Source organism: Peromyscus californicus, unplaced genomic scaffold, assembly GCF_007827085.1.
Source record: "Peromyscus californicus insignis strain IS unplaced genomic scaffold, ASM782708v3 Scaffold_6__1_contigs__length_162567912, whole genome shotgun sequence".
NCBI lineage: Eukaryota > Metazoa > Chordata > Mammalia > Rodentia > Cricetidae > Peromyscus > Peromyscus californicus.
Window position 1 is genome coordinate 16,590,217 of NW_026294584.1, and position 16,337 is coordinate 16,606,553.

A 16,337-nucleotide genomic window follows, 5' to 3' on the forward strand; every position below is an offset into this window, starting at 1 on the left:
AGAGAAACAGTCCCTGCGAGCCTATGGATCAGGAAGCTCTTAGGAAGGTGAAATGAACAGTGAATATGAGTGTTCAAAAGGCCGCAGAGAGAACCTGTGCTCCCTCACCTCCTTCTCACTATGAAAATGTGCCATGAGTTACATTCAGCACTTTCTGACCCCACAACACCTGTTACCTGAGTGTGTGTTTAGTACCTGTTGCTCTTTAAAAATGCTAGGAATCTAAAAAATACCTTTTGCCCTTCAAAAACACTTGAAAACACACCAGACATAGAGACATAGTGGTATGTACCTATGATCCAAGCTTCTCGGGAGGCTGAAGCAAGGGAATAGTAAGTTTCATGAGAGCTTCCATGCAAAGACCCCAAACGAACTTTAAAGTGACTATTACAGTTTCTATGAACATTTAAAAAATAATGACAGTAAATCTATGAGACAAATGGATGCCACTCTGATTTAACAGATAAAGCTGTGGCTGCAGGTTCCCTCAGACACCAACATAGTGACAGACTTCCCAGTGCCTGTTCGTATGTAGACAAGTCTCATCTTGAGTGGTGATCTATATGTGTAGAGGAATGTTGAGGTTTCCTCATGACAGCTTGAGCCCCGGTCCCCTGTCAGTCAGCCTGGAACCACTTCCTGCTTCTGTGGGGGGAAAGCCTCCTGCAGTAGCTCCCTATTGTTTGAACACTTTGGCTCCTGCTAGTTTGTAGGGGCTAAAGAGCCCTTTCTTTCCCCTCATGCCCAGGGCATGCACACTCTCCTTTCCTGCCCTTCAGAAACTTAAGCAGTTTGGAGTTTCTGTCTTCTGCATTTGGCATCTGGCTCTCCTTAGGACCCTCCCACTCCTTGTGGCCTGTGTTAGTTGGCCATTTGTCTCCTGTGTGCCCTTTTGATCGTGGGTGGACACTGCCATCACTGGTCGACATTCCTGTGCCCACTGTACTATGCCCTCCTTAAAATGCACCGGGGCTTCATCTGTGTCCCCTGCCTCCTGAGGCCGTGCCCACTGTAGAATGGCTGTCTGGTAAGTTATCTACTGAACCAATGAATATGTAAACCATAGAAAATAATCAGGGAGTGTCTCTCGAGATAAGGCTAATCAAGAGGAGAAAATCTCGATAGAATTAGTAAAACACAATGGCACTTTATTGATAAATCTGAGTCACACACGTTCTTTAAAATAATCTTTCAAGGAAAACAAGCCAGTGTATCTACTGAGACAGACTGTCTCTTTTCTGAAGTTAGGGAGTGTGGTTGGCCCTTTGCTTTCAGACTCGATTTGGGGAGTGTGTTTCGGATTTCAAACTAATACCATCAACTATGAGCACCTCCACTGAGGAACTTAAATACCGTACAGGGCAGTGTCCGGAGTTCAAAGGGGGGCCCCTAAGGGTTTGGATTGCCCCTCCGTCTGTTGTACAGCTCCTCTGTCTGACACTGGGCACCCAGCCCTTTGCTCTAGCAGCTCATGGACAGCTAGCTTTCCTTTGCTTCTGCTTCTGAGTCCATCAAAAAGAAGGGGTAAAGTATGCCTACAGGAACCACACTACGCATCCGAGCTTACATTTTCCATCCCACCAAACTTTGTGTTCTGTTGTTTTCATTTGACAGTGATCCAGGGAAATGGCGCGTCCAAAAGCCCGCCCAGCCCAGCCCGCGAGCTCCAAGGTTTATTGGAGTCATATTTTAAACAAAACCTCGACAGACTTAGACTCAAAGGAAACCCGACTCTCAAGTCAGGGCTATGCATTCAGAACCAGCGCTCAAAGTAGCTGTTTGTGACCAGAGTCAAGGGTAGGATTTTTAACACATGAAAGTAGATAAAAAGCAAAGCAGAGCTAAATCCCGCGGCCCGCCGACTCCTATTCATTATCTCCAGCAGCATATGGGACCATTCTCTTACTTGTCCTCGCCCTTTCTTCCGCAAAAGCAAAAGTAACCAAGCCTGTCCCGCTTCAGAGCTACTCTTTGTGCCTGAGCGGTGCCTCTGCCACCACCACCACCACCACCAGCAGCAGCACTTCCTCCTCCTCCTCCCCGCCTGCTGCGGGTTCCAGCTCAGGCTTGGGAGGGAAAGGGCTCCCTTTGCGCTGGGAAGCGGGTGCTGCGATTGGGCGACGCTCCCTGAGCCTCCAGCTCCGCGTCGGTTTCAAGGCTCCTCCCTCTCGGTGAAAGACAGACTGCGGGGCGCCTAGAAACCGGTTGGAGGGCGCGCGAGGGAGAGGAGAGGCAGCGAGTTGAGGGATTGACACAAATGGTCAGGCGGCGGCCGAGGAGGAGGAGGCGGAGGCGCAGGGGGGACCCGCGGCGGCGAGGCTGCCGAGAGTTGCCCGCTCCTCTCCCCGGCTGCGGCCACTAGCGCGGCGCCGCGGGCCGAGAGCCACCAGCCCGCCGAGGCCCGGGAAGGAGGGACGCGACCCCGGCGCGCCGGGACCCCTCGCGCTCTCCCTGCCGCCCGCGCTTCATGAACCGCAAGTTTCTGCGGCGGCGGCGGCGGCTGCGGGACTCCGAGCAGAATCCGGGGGAGCCGGCGGAGCGCGACCGCAGCCCGACGGAGGGCACGGGCGGGGACCAGATCTCCCCGAGCACAGTGGGAGCCGCCACCCGCCGCGCCGCTGCCTGCCCCAGCCGACCGGCGCCGAGGAGGGAGCCCAAAAAGTATGGCTGAGGAGGCGGCGCCTAGCGAGTCCCCGGCCGCCGGCCGGCCGAGCTGGGAACTTTGTGCCGGGGCTCTCCGGGGCCGGCGGGAGGCGGTGGGGCGCGGGGACACGACCGGCCCCCGCCGCCCCCGGGCTGACCCCCGGCGCTGGCCTAGTGGGCTGCTGCTGCTGCTGCTTTGGCTGCTGGAGGCTCCGCTGCTGTTGGGGGTCCGAGCGCAGGCGGCGGGCCAGGTACCCGGGCCGGGCCAGCAAGCCCCGCCGCCGCCCCAGCAGCAGCAGAGCGGGCAGCAGTACAACGGCGAACGGGGCATCTCCATCCCGGACCACGGCTACTGCCAGCCCATATCCATCCCTCTGTGCACGGACATCGCGTACAACCAGACCATCATGCCCAACCTGCTGGGCCACACGAATCAGGAGGACGCGGGCCTGGAGGTGCACCAGTTCTACCCGCTGGTGAAGGTGCAGTGCTCCGCCGAGCTCAAGTTCTTCCTGTGCTCCATGTATGCGCCTGTGTGCACCGTGCTGGAGCAGGCGCTGCCGCCCTGCCGCTCCCTGTGCGAGCGCGCACGCCAGGGTTGCGAGGCGCTCATGAACAAGTTCGGCTTCCAGTGGCCAGACACGCTCAAGTGCGAGAAGTTCCCGGTGCATGGCGCAGGAGAGCTGTGCGTGGGCCAGAACACGTCCGACAAAGGTACCCCGACTCCCTCCTTGCTGCCGGAGTTCTGGACCAGTAATCCGCAGCACGGCGGCGGTTATCGCGGCGGCTACCCGGGGGGCGCCGGCCCGGTGGAGCGGGGCAAGTTCTCCTGCCCGCGCGCACTCAGGGTGCCCTCCTACCTCAACTACCACTTTCTAGGGGAGAAGGACTGCGGCGCGCCCTGCGAACCCACTAAGGTATACGGGCTCATGTACTTTGGGCCGGAGGAGCTGCGCTTCTCGCGCACCTGGATTGGCATCTGGTCCGTGCTGTGCTGCGCCTCCACGCTCTTCACGGTACTCACGTACCTGGTGGACATGCGGCGCTTCAGCTACCCGGAACGGCCCATCATTTTCCTGTCCGGCTGTTACACAGCGGTGGCCGTGGCCTACATCGCTGGCTTTCTGCTGGAGGACCGGGTGGTGTGTAACGACAAGTTTGCAGAGGACGGGGCGCGCACGGTGGCGCAGGGCACTAAGAAGGAGGGCTGCACCATCCTCTTTATGATGCTCTACTTCTTCAGCATGGCCAGCTCCATCTGGTGGGTGATCCTGTCCCTCACCTGGTTCCTGGCAGCCGGCATGAAGTGGGGCCACGAAGCCATCGAGGCCAACTCACAGTATTTTCACCTAGCCGCCTGGGCTGTGCCAGCCATCAAAACTATAACCATCCTGGCGTTGGGCCAGGTGGACGGCGATGTACTGAGTGGAGTGTGTTTTGTAGGGCTTAACAACGTGGACGCGCTGCGTGGCTTTGTGCTGGCGCCGCTCTTCGTCTATCTGTTCATCGGCACCTCTTTCCTGCTGGCCGGTTTCGTGTCGCTCTTCCGCATCCGCACCATCATGAAGCACGATGGCACCAAGACCGAGAAGCTGGAGAAGCTCATGGTGCGCATCGGAGTCTTCAGCGTGCTCTACACCGTGCCGGCCACCATCGTCATCGCCTGCTACTTCTACGAGCAGGCCTTCCGGGACCAGTGGGAACGCAGCTGGGTGGCCCAGAGCTGCAAGAGTTATGCCATCCCCTGCCCTCACCTCCAGGGGGGTGGAGGCGTCCCACCGCACCCGCCCATGACTCCCGACTTTACCGTCTTCATGATCAAGTATCTCATGACGCTGATCGTGGGCATCACGTCGGGCTTCTGGATCTGGTCTGGCAAGACACTGAACTCCTGGAGGAAGTTCTACACGAGGCTTACCAACAGCAAACAGGGGGAGACTACCGTCTGAGACCCGAACTCTGCCTTCCCTGCTTCTTGGTCGGATCCCAGCCCTGGCCCCGAAAGCTGGCCCCAAGGAACTCCTGCCAAGCCTCGCCACTCCGGGCTTCCTTGCTAGACACTCACCTTTTGCAGGCTCCTTTCAACAAACAGCACAGCTCCTGCAAAAGCTTCCGTCCCAGGGGTAAAGGAAAGAGAGGGCCCAACTGCCAGAGGGGTGTGTGTGTGGACCTATCTCTCTAGCCCTAGCTCTGATACCAGGACTGTACGCTTTTATGATTGTAAATAGCCTGTGTAAGATTTTTGTAAGTATATTTGTATTTAAAGACTACCGAACAACGCGAATTTTTTTCTTTTTAAAAATGTTTAATTATTTAGGGCGGTTTAAGCATTTGAAGCTTTTCTCACTTGCCTTTTTCGGAAGACTGCAGAGGAGGTAAAACCGAGCACACTTGCTGAGTGCTCTGCCCTGCGCCCTTAGCCCAGTCGTGGGAGCATGGGCCTGGCTATCACACTGCGGGCTGTGACATGGGTTGCCTCTCCAGGGTCATTTCCCACCGCTTCCTTCAGCTTCCCCCCACCTCCCCGCCCCTTGCTTGCGTGGAAACTTTTAAGGTGCAGAACTCCACAAAGTTTCCCCGCTCCCGAGGTGGGCCCCGCCCATTCCAGTCCCCTCCCCCTTTCAGAGGCAGAGTGTGAGGCTTGTCCCTGTGACTTCCAGATGCTGGTTTTTTCAGAACCACCTTCCAGCTTTATAGGGGCCCGCGGGGTGATGATCACTGCCTGTTGACCCAACCTCCCTCTACCCTGATGTTCTCCGCCCAGATGTTCCTACCTAAATTGGTCAGAGAGTAAGTGCGGTAACCAATGCCTAACTTTGGAAAGGCTGACTTTTTATGGGTGAGCTCGTTTACTTTAGTGACTAAAACCTGCTATGGGTTTGGCCATTAGTGAGACTGTGGAAGAGCTTTGTGTGGGTTGGAAGAAACGAAAGAAGGAGATTATAAAGTGTTCTAATTACATTTTGATGGCTGGCAACCTGCTCCCCACCCCCAACCCCTCCTGTGAGGCTGCCTGCTTTTAGATTTTATCCTATGAAATGGAGACTTTGAGGTCGCCTGGAAAGCTTAGTGAAGGAGCTGATCTTTGCTTTCCTTAACAGGATAGCAGAGAATACAGAAAATATGAAAAACTGAAGGAGATCTCAGTGGAGTGGACTTCCTCAAAATGAAATGCTGTTTCCTGGTTTTAATCAAATTATAATTAGACTTATATCAACTTTACAACGGAGAAGTTGTACACTATGAACACGTTATGATTACTCAGCAACACATTCTGAGGGAGGAACCATCCACACCCCCAGGAGTAGCCTGGTATACTTCAGAAGGCACAGGAGGTAAACTAATTGATGGGTGAGAGAAACAAATACAATCTGGGCATGCATGCTGAATCGGAAGTGTGTACATCCCTATTGCATCCTACCGTGTGTGCTCCTGTTTGGATTTACGGCAGTGTGTCAAGTGTAAATCTCTCAAAGCCATTTACAAACATTCACTTTAGTTCTCTATGAAGAGGAGAAAAGCAATCCTCCTGATTGTAGTGTTTAAACTTTTAAGAGTTTATCAAAAATGCCGGCACCTAAGACCTAAATTTATCTATGGCTGTCATTTCCAAAAATGACATTGGTTTTTGAATTTGGTATGCATTTATTCTGTTCATTTATCACAAAACCATTTATATTTATAGAGGAATAGAAGTTTATATATATAAAATGCCATATTTTTAATTTCACAAATAAAAAAGTGAAAGTTTTGTACGAAATTACATTGTTTTGTGCCTGAAAATAATAGACCTATCTGAACTGTCTTCTCAGTTTATAATGCCTCAAACCAGCCCCACAATATCAAAGCCTAAAGAACGGAAGAGAAAGTCTAGTCCAAAGAATACCCAGTCTGCCTTCCTTCTGAGTGGCATCTATGAAGTCCCACGCAAAGACTGTTTTCTTCACAGCAAAGAACAGAAGGCTTCAATGTTGTTTTGAATAATAATAATATCAAACGATATTATTATTAAAAGATAACTCTAATTTTTAACATTGAAGCTTTTCTTTCCCCAAGGGATGCATTTACATGACTTTTATTATGTGGAGGTTTATCATTCAGTCTTCGCCTTTGTGATGTTCTATGAGGTATTGTCTTACCTTACCATTACCTTGCACATTCCAAAAACATAAACAGGCAATCCGTAAGCAGCCACTGACTTGGGTCATAAGCATCTTAAGACAGCAGTAGACTATGGAAGTCTTTTTTGTTTACATCTGAAGATTGCATTTTCATATTGTTCAAAAAGCCTTTCCCTGAGGAATTTCCTAGTTGACCTACTCATCCTCAGAATTTACGTGTATGTGTGTGTATGTACCTGTACACATACATGTGACTATATATACATTAAATTCTAAAATAGAAATACACAATTTATATTTTATAATATGGAAATGGTATGAGAAAGGAACACTACTGGAAAACTTCAAATATCTGGAGATTAAAAATACTTTTACTATATTTTCCCATTACTTTTAAAAATAAAAGGACAAAGGGCTAAGAGAAGACCATCAATACAGTAGCGTGACCTTCATGATTGTCAGAAAATTGTGTTGTAAGTCTCAATTCATTTTAAGACATTTAAGTGTTAATTTAATGGAAAACATATCATTTTAATTAGCAAGAAACAATATTTTCATTTTTTGCAATAATTGAAAAGGTGGTATTTGAGAAGCTTTTATATATAGATACACATGAAAAACAATAATTCTGTAACTGAATTAGAACATGTCTCATTAGGTAATTATGTAACTTCTGGGAGAAAATTTCAAGACAATTCATTAATTTTTGTCCTAGGATTAAATGTCAAAACCAGTCTTATTGTGGGTGTCCTTAAAATGCTGCAGATGTGAACCTGACACAGAAAGGTTTGAGATTCTGTAGTCAAACGTTCAAACAGTATTTTAAAATCACTGTCAGGCTTTGTTTTCCAGAAGTAATTTATTTTAAGGCATAGGAGATACATAAAACCAGGGCGGTTTTTGTTTGATTTGGCTTGGCTTTGCTTCATTCAGTGTTGATGGCAAAATAGAACTTACCTGGGAAACCATAAAGCCACTGATGATATGATCCCATTAGAATGCTGTTTCCATGACAAACCCTATTTTCAAATGATTTGATTTGCTTGGATGTGTGTGTGTGTGTGTGTGTGTGTGTGTGTGTGTGTGTGTGTGTATTAGCCAGCTTTCTATTGGAGTCAATCCCCCCACACACACATACAGTGTACTTGATTTAGCTTTTACAGTAAATGTGATTGTAACATGAAAACCTCTGACGCTCCTATTATTTTTTTCACCGAAATTTTATTTTGGTGAAAAGAATTTATTTAGGAGACAAAGAATTGTATTTTTCATCTCAGAGGCAGGAGTACCAAGCATATGCAAAGGAAGCAGAGGCTCCATTTCAGCTGTTCTGCAATGGTCTCCTGTTAGCCTCAGTTTAGAGCCCTGGTCCTTTTGTCTCCACTGGGAGCACTGAAGCCTTCTGCCGTACATACATGATTATTAAAGAGCCAGCATTTAACTAGGAAAGGAGGGTGGCATGACATTGAAACCCTCGATATATTTCAGATGATGATTTTTTTTTTTATGTAACTGCAGTCCAAAGAATTAAAAACAGAACAAGATCACTGCATATGTCTACATGAGGACACTAGTGACATGGTCATGGAATACTTTTAAAACACACCAGTCTCAAAGTCTTGCAGGATTGACCTGTGGGAGCAGAAATAAGGCATGGGCTTCATGAGAATTTGACGCTTTGTAACATTACCTACATTCAAAACCATTATGTTGAGGCCTTTACATTTGCAATAGTGTCTTAGAAGGGACTTGCCACACCTCCAAAAAGGGAAAATCACTGAGCTTCCTCGTGGCTCAAAATTTCCTTAAAATTTAGGATTGAGGGGATTGAACATTTCTGTGCATGCAGACCACACTTTTTTTTTTTTTTAGCAGACATGTCAAGTTGTAGCAATTATTGCAACAAAGCAGTTTGTTTAGAACCTGACAATAAAAGCATAATCTCTACAATAATTTTCCTTGAGTTTTTATCAAGGTGGAAAGTGTCTTTCTGCCATTGTAGAGTCAAGTTGCTTTATAATAATTTTGTCTCTAGATCAATATGGTACCTTAATAACAGGTTAAATATGAAGGCTTTCTCACAGAAATCTTTCATGTGATAGATTCAGTAAATTTAAGTAGAATCTGTAACCATGTGAACATATGATGTTTTGTGCATCAAAATTAGTTTTAGATTCTAAAGTTCCTTGAAAAAAATAAGGTGCCACTTCGAATAGAAATGAATTTCTTTAAGATATTTATATTCTAGAGAAACAGTTGAGGGTAGATCTCAAGTAATATTGAGCTTTCTTCGTGTTAATATTGGAATACTAATTTGAAAGGAATATGAAGTATTCAAATAGAATTGATTTGCACACATACTTTTTTAAAAAAAGGTGAACTTAACACATGAGAACAATTTTTAAGTTTTAATATTTGTAATATGTATAGTTCATATAACAATCCCAAGAAATTTCATCCACAGTGTAGATTTTCAAAACATGTTCATAGTAATGTAGTGATTAACATCAAAAGACCTGCTGGTGCTGCTTTGAGATAGTTCTTTGTGGCCTGGATTTCTTTTCTTTCCTTTAAGAATACCAAGTATCCATCTAATTTGTAGATATCTCCATGTTTCAGATCTCAGTACCCATTTGAATTAAATTTTCAGGGAAATAACGGCAGCATCCCCTATAGACAAAGGGTGGTCTTTATTGCCTTTCAAGGTGGCAGCATGTCCTTGCTTACACGCAGTGCTCTGAGATACACTGTGCTCTTGTCCTTGGAAATCCTTGTCTTCACAACTGTAACCGCAGTACCCAGAAGTCATACAGTCTGGCTGATACCCTTTCCACATGCCATGTGCTATTCCAGTGTTAGGAGTATGTTTTTCTTTAGAAGTAGATGGGACATGGTGGCATATAACTACAACCCCAGCACTTGGAAGGTAGTATTAGGAATATTATAAATTCCAGATCACTCTGGGTTACATAGTGAGACCCTATCTAAATAATAAACAGTAGCTTTAGAGACTATTCTTGACCTTACATTTCCATCTCTTGATGAATATTTTTAAATGTTAATTTTAATAAAATCCCTGTCAAAAACTTGTAGTTGCTCCAGTAGGATATCCAACCATCCAGATTCCCTCAGGACAGAGAGGTTGCAGTAGAAAAATCAAAAAAGTTCTGAACAAATGGGTAGTTGGAACTCTGTGTCATGGACTAAACTGCCCTCCCATAAAAGCAAAGTACAATGGCAATATATAATAAAAATAAATTTTTGCATTTTTAAAAAAAGCTCATATGCTGGTCACAACATTCAAAGTGTGCCACTGTGACTGTAGTGTTTTTTCACGACCAGATGGAAAGCCAGTGAGTTCAGGCCTTTGTAACATGTCTTCACAGTAAGTGCCAATCAACAGAAGTTGAGTGGAATGAGGAGCTATGATGGAACAAACCACAATAAACACACTGGACAATGAAGAGATGGTGTATGGATGCAGGAGTCTAACCAGACACTGAACCTTGGTCTTGCTAGTCATAAGATCTGGTTAAACATCTATTTTTCGTGAAAGAATCTCATATGTATTCTATTGGAATGCTTTTTGAAATGTTATTAACATTTAGCAGAGTGTGGGGAACTGTTAAGCTTTTGCATGTTTACATTTATTTTATTTTTCTTTATTATAAAAAGCAGTCCATTGGGGTAAGATCACACACTCCAATGGAAATCACTCCTAATGGTTACATACTTCTACACCAATTTACCTGTCTTAACTTTTTCCCTAGAGATATGTAGGTTTAGTACTCATACTTTCCCCAAATTCAAAACCATTTCTGCAAGGAGGAAAAGAGTCAGCTAGGTCTTAGGACTCCACTGCGATTATTGACAGTTGTAGAACACAATGTATGGCTATGCCATCTAGGGCATTCACATTTCCACATAAAGCTCTTCAATCAGAACTGGTCCACCCCCACCCCCAATTTTTATTTCAATGTCATCCTTCATGTAATAAATGTCACATAAAATGTCACTGGCTTTGTTGAAATCAGGACACTACTATCACTATTTCTTAATATAACTCAACATAAATGAAGTTAAAAACATGCACGTTGATGTAAGTATTCCAGAACACATACTGGGTTCTATAACTGATTCTCGGCAGGAGACGCTTTGCTGCCAGGAGATGCTGGACAGTATCTGGACACATATTTGATTATCGTGACTGGGAAGGCAAGTGATAGAGCATGTAGTGTGTGGACACCACAGATACCAATGCACTGAAAAGCACAAGTATCTAATCCACAACCACAAATATCTAATTCAAAGTTTCAAAGCAGAGACTCTTTGCTCCAGATGAATCATTAAAATTGTGAAATATACGATTTTAAAACAGTGAAATAGTTCACATTTATTTAAAATTTTTGAAAAAAAATGTGGATGATGTTGGTATGTCGCAGCACAGTCCTTACTTTTGACATGTAAAAATTTTAAGTTGATGAAAAGCTAGATTATATTGCATGCTAGTCAATGTCTTTCAAACCACCATAATATAGCACAACCAATTTGGTGCTGTAAACACTTTTATTTTCACATTCCTGAAGGCTGAGGAGCCCAGCATTGAGGTACTAGTCATCCGGCTCCTGGTGAAGCTTACTCCCACAGCCTTTCCTCAGTGCAGTTAGGTAGAGAGGAGTTTCTTTGCATTTCTTTTCTTAGAAATATACAATGAAGGCCCCTTCCCATACCTTCACATAGATCTAATTGCTTCTCAGAAAACCTCATCTTCAAATACAACTCTGTTGTAGATTAGGGCTTCAATATGTAAATACAGGAAAACAACAACAACAACAAAAACAAAACAAAGCTATTGAGTCCATCACAGTCAATAAAGTAAAACTACTTTATTATTTAAATCTATGTAGGAATATACAAGATCACAATTTCAGGAGGAAAAATTCTGAATATTAAAGAGTAATGAAAAGGTTCTCCTATGCTTATATTCTCCATTGGCCTTTTCCTTCATGCATTTCACTTCATTGTGGGAGGTGTGCCAATCAGGAAGCCAGAAAACCTGCCTTCTACTTCTTGATTCACTATGTTAAGAGACAATGATCTGAATCATTAAGAGACAATGATCTGAATCATAGAGTCTAAATTTTCAAAAGTGGTGATACTAAAGAAATAACAGATGTGCATACTGTCTTAGTCAGGGTTTCCATTGCTGTGAAGAGACACCATGACCACAGCACCTCTTATAAAGGAAAGCCATTTAATTGAGGTAGGCTACATTTTCAGAGGTTTGGTCCATTATCATCATGGTGTGACATGGTGGCCTGCAGGCAGATGTGGTGCTAGAGAAGGGCCTGAGATTCCTACAGTTTGACCTGCAGGCAACAGGAAGTGGTCTGGGTCACTGGTAGTGGCTTCAGTATATATGAGACTTCAAAGCCCATCTCTACAATGTCACATGTTCTCCAAGCAGGCCATACCTACTCCAACAAAGCCACACCTCCTAATAGTGTCACTCCCTTTGGGGGCCCTTTTCTTTCAAAGCAGCACACACTATTTTACAAAGAGTGAAGTATGAATATGAAGCACTGTCCTTTGTGTTCACATGAGTGTGATTAAAGAAGGTAATTGGTCTGTGTAGCTGGAGAGTTTTCTCTCTGGGACCCGCCAAGCCCCACCAGTTCCTTAGCCCACTTATAAAATAGGCATACAGATGATTATATTATTTAAACTGCTTGGCCATTAGCTGAGGCCTATCATGGTCTAGCTCTTACTCTTATATTCAGCCCATTTCTATTAATCTATACTTTGCCACGTGGCTCATGGCTTACCGGTACCTTACATCTTCCTTGTCCTGGCGGTGGCTGCAGACAGTCTCCCCTTTACCTTCCTGTTCCCTCAAGTATCCTCTCTGTTAGTCCCACCTATACTTCCTGTCTGGCTATTGGCCAATCAGTGTTTTATTTATTAACACATTTGCCATACAGAACATCGCACAGCAGGTCTGAAGGCTTCCGCTCAGCTACAGCTATTGCCTCTCCTTTGGGGAGAAATGCTCCAGCCACTGAAGGGTGCCTTTGAGTCTTTCTGTAGTTTTCATAGCTCCCTAGCCTCTGACCTACCAACACTCTTGGCTTCTGGACATACCCAGGCAAGTTTCCATTTTGGAATTTTTCCAAACTCTATTTCAGTTGAAGGTGAGTTGGCCTGGTATCCAACTGTTGCAATATTTTAGTGGAGTTGAACACTACTTAGAAGGAAGAGGTCTCTGTCTTAGACAGCTGATGTGACAAGATCCTGGTTACATAGGGCTTTGGAGCTAGAGATAGTGGAGGATGGGGGCTGAGAAATATGTTCTAGGTCCAGATGTGGCAAATTCACAGGCAGATATTCTGGGCTGAGCATCCTCATAGCATAGTAAAGGTGACTAAGACTGGTTGTTGTCCATTTGTTCATGGGTGAGTTGGGGTAGATACAAAAAGCAGCTTGTGGATGGTTATGTCCTGAAGATAGGCAGCTGTGATCATTTGTGATCAAGGGAGATGAGAAGGGGTGTTGTAAAAAAACAGTATCAACAATGCTGTCCTTGAGCTGGTCCTGGTGGGAATGGAATGGAAACACCTCTGAAACAGGGTCATAACCCTTGATTGGAAATACGACTTTCTTTCCTCCTCTTCTTCTTCTTTTAAACCAATTCAATTTCAAGATAATAAGGAATTATAGAGGGGAATTGAATGTCATCTTGGAAAGAATGTTGGATTTGTAGGATCTGGATTGTATCCCAACCAGTTCTTAGCTTTAGATCCATTTATCTAAAATGTTAATAATAGCAATTTTTTCTAATTCACATAGCTATTGAGGAGATTACAAAATAAAGTATAAAATGGTACTCTGAGTACTAGAGTCATTACAATCTTAGAATTCTTCTCCACCCTGCATTTTTCTTTTCTCTCTTCTTCACCCTATTCTCCTCTTCTTTTCCCCACATACCTTTGCTCCTTTTTTCTTCTTTCTTTCCAGCTTCCCTTCTCTTCTCTCCACCCTCCTTCTATAGCCCACTGTTATCACTGATGGAAACTGAAAAGGCATGATGTAACTTGATGCCATCTATTTTTCCCTACATCACATTTTTGTAAGCTAAGCATGTTTTCTAAGACTTGGTCACACAAAGATTAAGTTAATGGGCAATCTTAAAGTTAAATGACACAAATAATGCACCATATCAATCAACTAGAGAAATTGCTCTCTCACGGGCACTTCCGCGTACTTATGCATGCTTTGGGATACACTATTTCAACACAATTTCTCTATGTCTGCTGACAATTCTGACCTAATTGGTAGGTTGCACACTAGGGTAACATAGCGACAGCTCTTTGAGGCCATGCTAAGTCACAACCAGGATAAGAACTATAATTTCCTCTGAGAAACATGGCTCTCTACTCTGCTGATAACCAGTTAAACAACTTCAAGGGCTCTTTGCTTGTCCTTGTTGACTATATTGCCCAGTGGAACTCATTCATTGGCAGTTACGGATAGTGTTCCTTTGTTGCTGTTGTTTTCTTTTTTATATAGAAAGAGCAGCTAAGCATCAGGGTATCTGACTCACCTCCAGGGTCTAGTGTATTAGTTCCCTATTGCTGCTGTATCAAATCACTCTCAATTTGAAATGCCTAAATTTATCACATTATCCCCCTACACATTAGAAGACTGACACTGGTCCCCCTGGGCTAAGATTGAGGTGGTGCCTTGTCCCAATTCTTCTTGGAGACTCTAAGGAAGAATTCATTTCATTTTCTAGTTTCTAGGGCCCACTCCAATGGCTCACAGCAATACTCATCTCTCTGGATTCCCATTCTCTCTGTGTCTCAGAAATAGGTCAGAAAAAGATGGCAATGTGCTGGCGTCAACTGTCTTCCCTCATGGTGACCCCACTGTTTTGGTGCAGCTGTAGATGGATACAGAACTGTGTGGTCCTCTTCAAAAATACATCTGTCAGCTAATGTGACTTTGCCCTTTGATACAGGGCTGAATGTGAGAGATAACCGACACATTTCCTCTCATCTCTTACTAACCTAACATGTACTTCTTGCATTGACTCCATATTTTAAATCTGTATGAAGTTGGCATCCTGTTTATAGAGGAAAGTTGTTCTCCTATTTAAACATGTTGTCAACAAAGAATTCCAATTGCCTGGGTTGCATTTTATACAAATTCAGATAATGAATTTGCCTGCCCTAGTTTAAAATGTTACATTGACATTTTTGGAGAAGAAATTTTTCTAGCATTACAAACCTATCCTTAAAATAGTCTCTAAAATGTAATTTTTGACCTATACTAGAAATCAACTTAAAACTTTTTTCTATCTAGACTGCTGTGGCCAGCAGCATATTTTCCCTTCCCACGCACATTTAAATCAGTCTGGAAAAAAAAAACAGTCAGAAGCTATTTAAGAAGGCCCTTGAATGTTCTTATTAACCCCCATACACTCATTCTTTTCACAGGTGAATTTGAAAAGATTATGGAGTTGTAACAAACTTTCTAGTAATGAGCCACAGTTAGTGAGGACAAAGTTACCTCTACCACAGCTAGGATTTATCTTCCTTGTAGCTTCTCTCATGCCTGAAGTAGAGAGAATCCCGGAACAGACTAAAGGTTACATGAATGGAGTAATGCCTCTGTAAAGACGGGTTTTGATAATACACAGCTTGATTAGGGCAAATTTAAATTAATACAGGAGATATAAGGAATGCTTGGAGATCTAGGAGAAGGCAGGCTATAATGGATCTCCATCAAATGCTTTGAAATAAAGCAGATGACCTTCAAAATAAATAGTTTTTACCAGAGATAGTAATGTCACCAGGAATTCTTAAATTTGGGTGTGTATAAAACGTACATCAGGGATTTGTTAAGTAAGAGAATTTCTGGATTTAATCTTTAGAGATTCTGATTGTGTTGGCGAGGAAAAATGATAGTGTTTTTGAGTTGTTCTGAAAAACAGGAATAGAACAAACTTCAGGAAAACCGCTTGCAATGGCTCCCTTGCCAACCAGGTCCCATGACACATTGCATAACCATAAGGACTCCTGCTCAAAACCTTCAGAACGGGGCGGGTTGTGCTCCCCGCCATCTTGGCCTCTTTGTCTCTAAAAGATTAATTCAGAAACAGCCAGGCTCTGGCCTGACAAACTCCTCTCCAGTATTCTGTGTGGTTTGCCTGGATCCATGCTTTTGGCTCTATTTATTTGTTTTTAAGAGGATTGTTTAATTCTGCAAGTAAAGGTTAGCTTAGAATTCTTTCTTGACTGTAAAGACCGCCAGAATAGAATTAGTCTACCCCATCATCAGGTAGAGATAGAAAGGATGCAGATGCCCTCCTAATTAGAAGGGCTTCCAGCTCTGGGCAGCAGGTGTGGGCAGGATGAGACTGCTGAGGAGAGACCCAGAGGGCTCCTGGCTTCTCTTGAGGTGAGGATGCCTTGGGCAGAACAGAGCTCGAATGCTTCCCAGAAAGCTCAGTCTTCCCACCCAGTCAGAGCATTTATTTGCTTTGTTTAGCTTTTAAATACAGCAGGACTTCTT

General features: G+C 44.4%; 1 protein-coding gene across 1 annotated transcript; it reads left to right on the plus strand.

The window, feature by feature from the left end:
• Nucleotides 1-2,538: 2,538 nt before the first annotated feature.
• Nucleotides 2,539-6,403, plus strand: Fzd1 (frizzled class receptor 1). The gene has a single exon (XM_052721038.1). The coding sequence runs from the start codon at nucleotides 2,664-2,666 to the stop codon at nucleotides 4,590-4,592; it is 1,929 nt and encodes a 642-aa protein (XP_052576998.1). The 5' UTR covers nucleotides 2,539-2,663; the 3' UTR covers nucleotides 4,593-6,403.
• Nucleotides 6,404-16,337: the final 9,934 nt, after the last annotated feature.

Excerpts from the sequence above, each read along its gene's own strand:
- Fzd1 (XM_052721038.1), top strand. The coding sequence starts at position 2,664 with ATGGCTGAGGAGGCGGCGCCTAGCGAGTCCCCGGCCGCCGGCCGGCCG.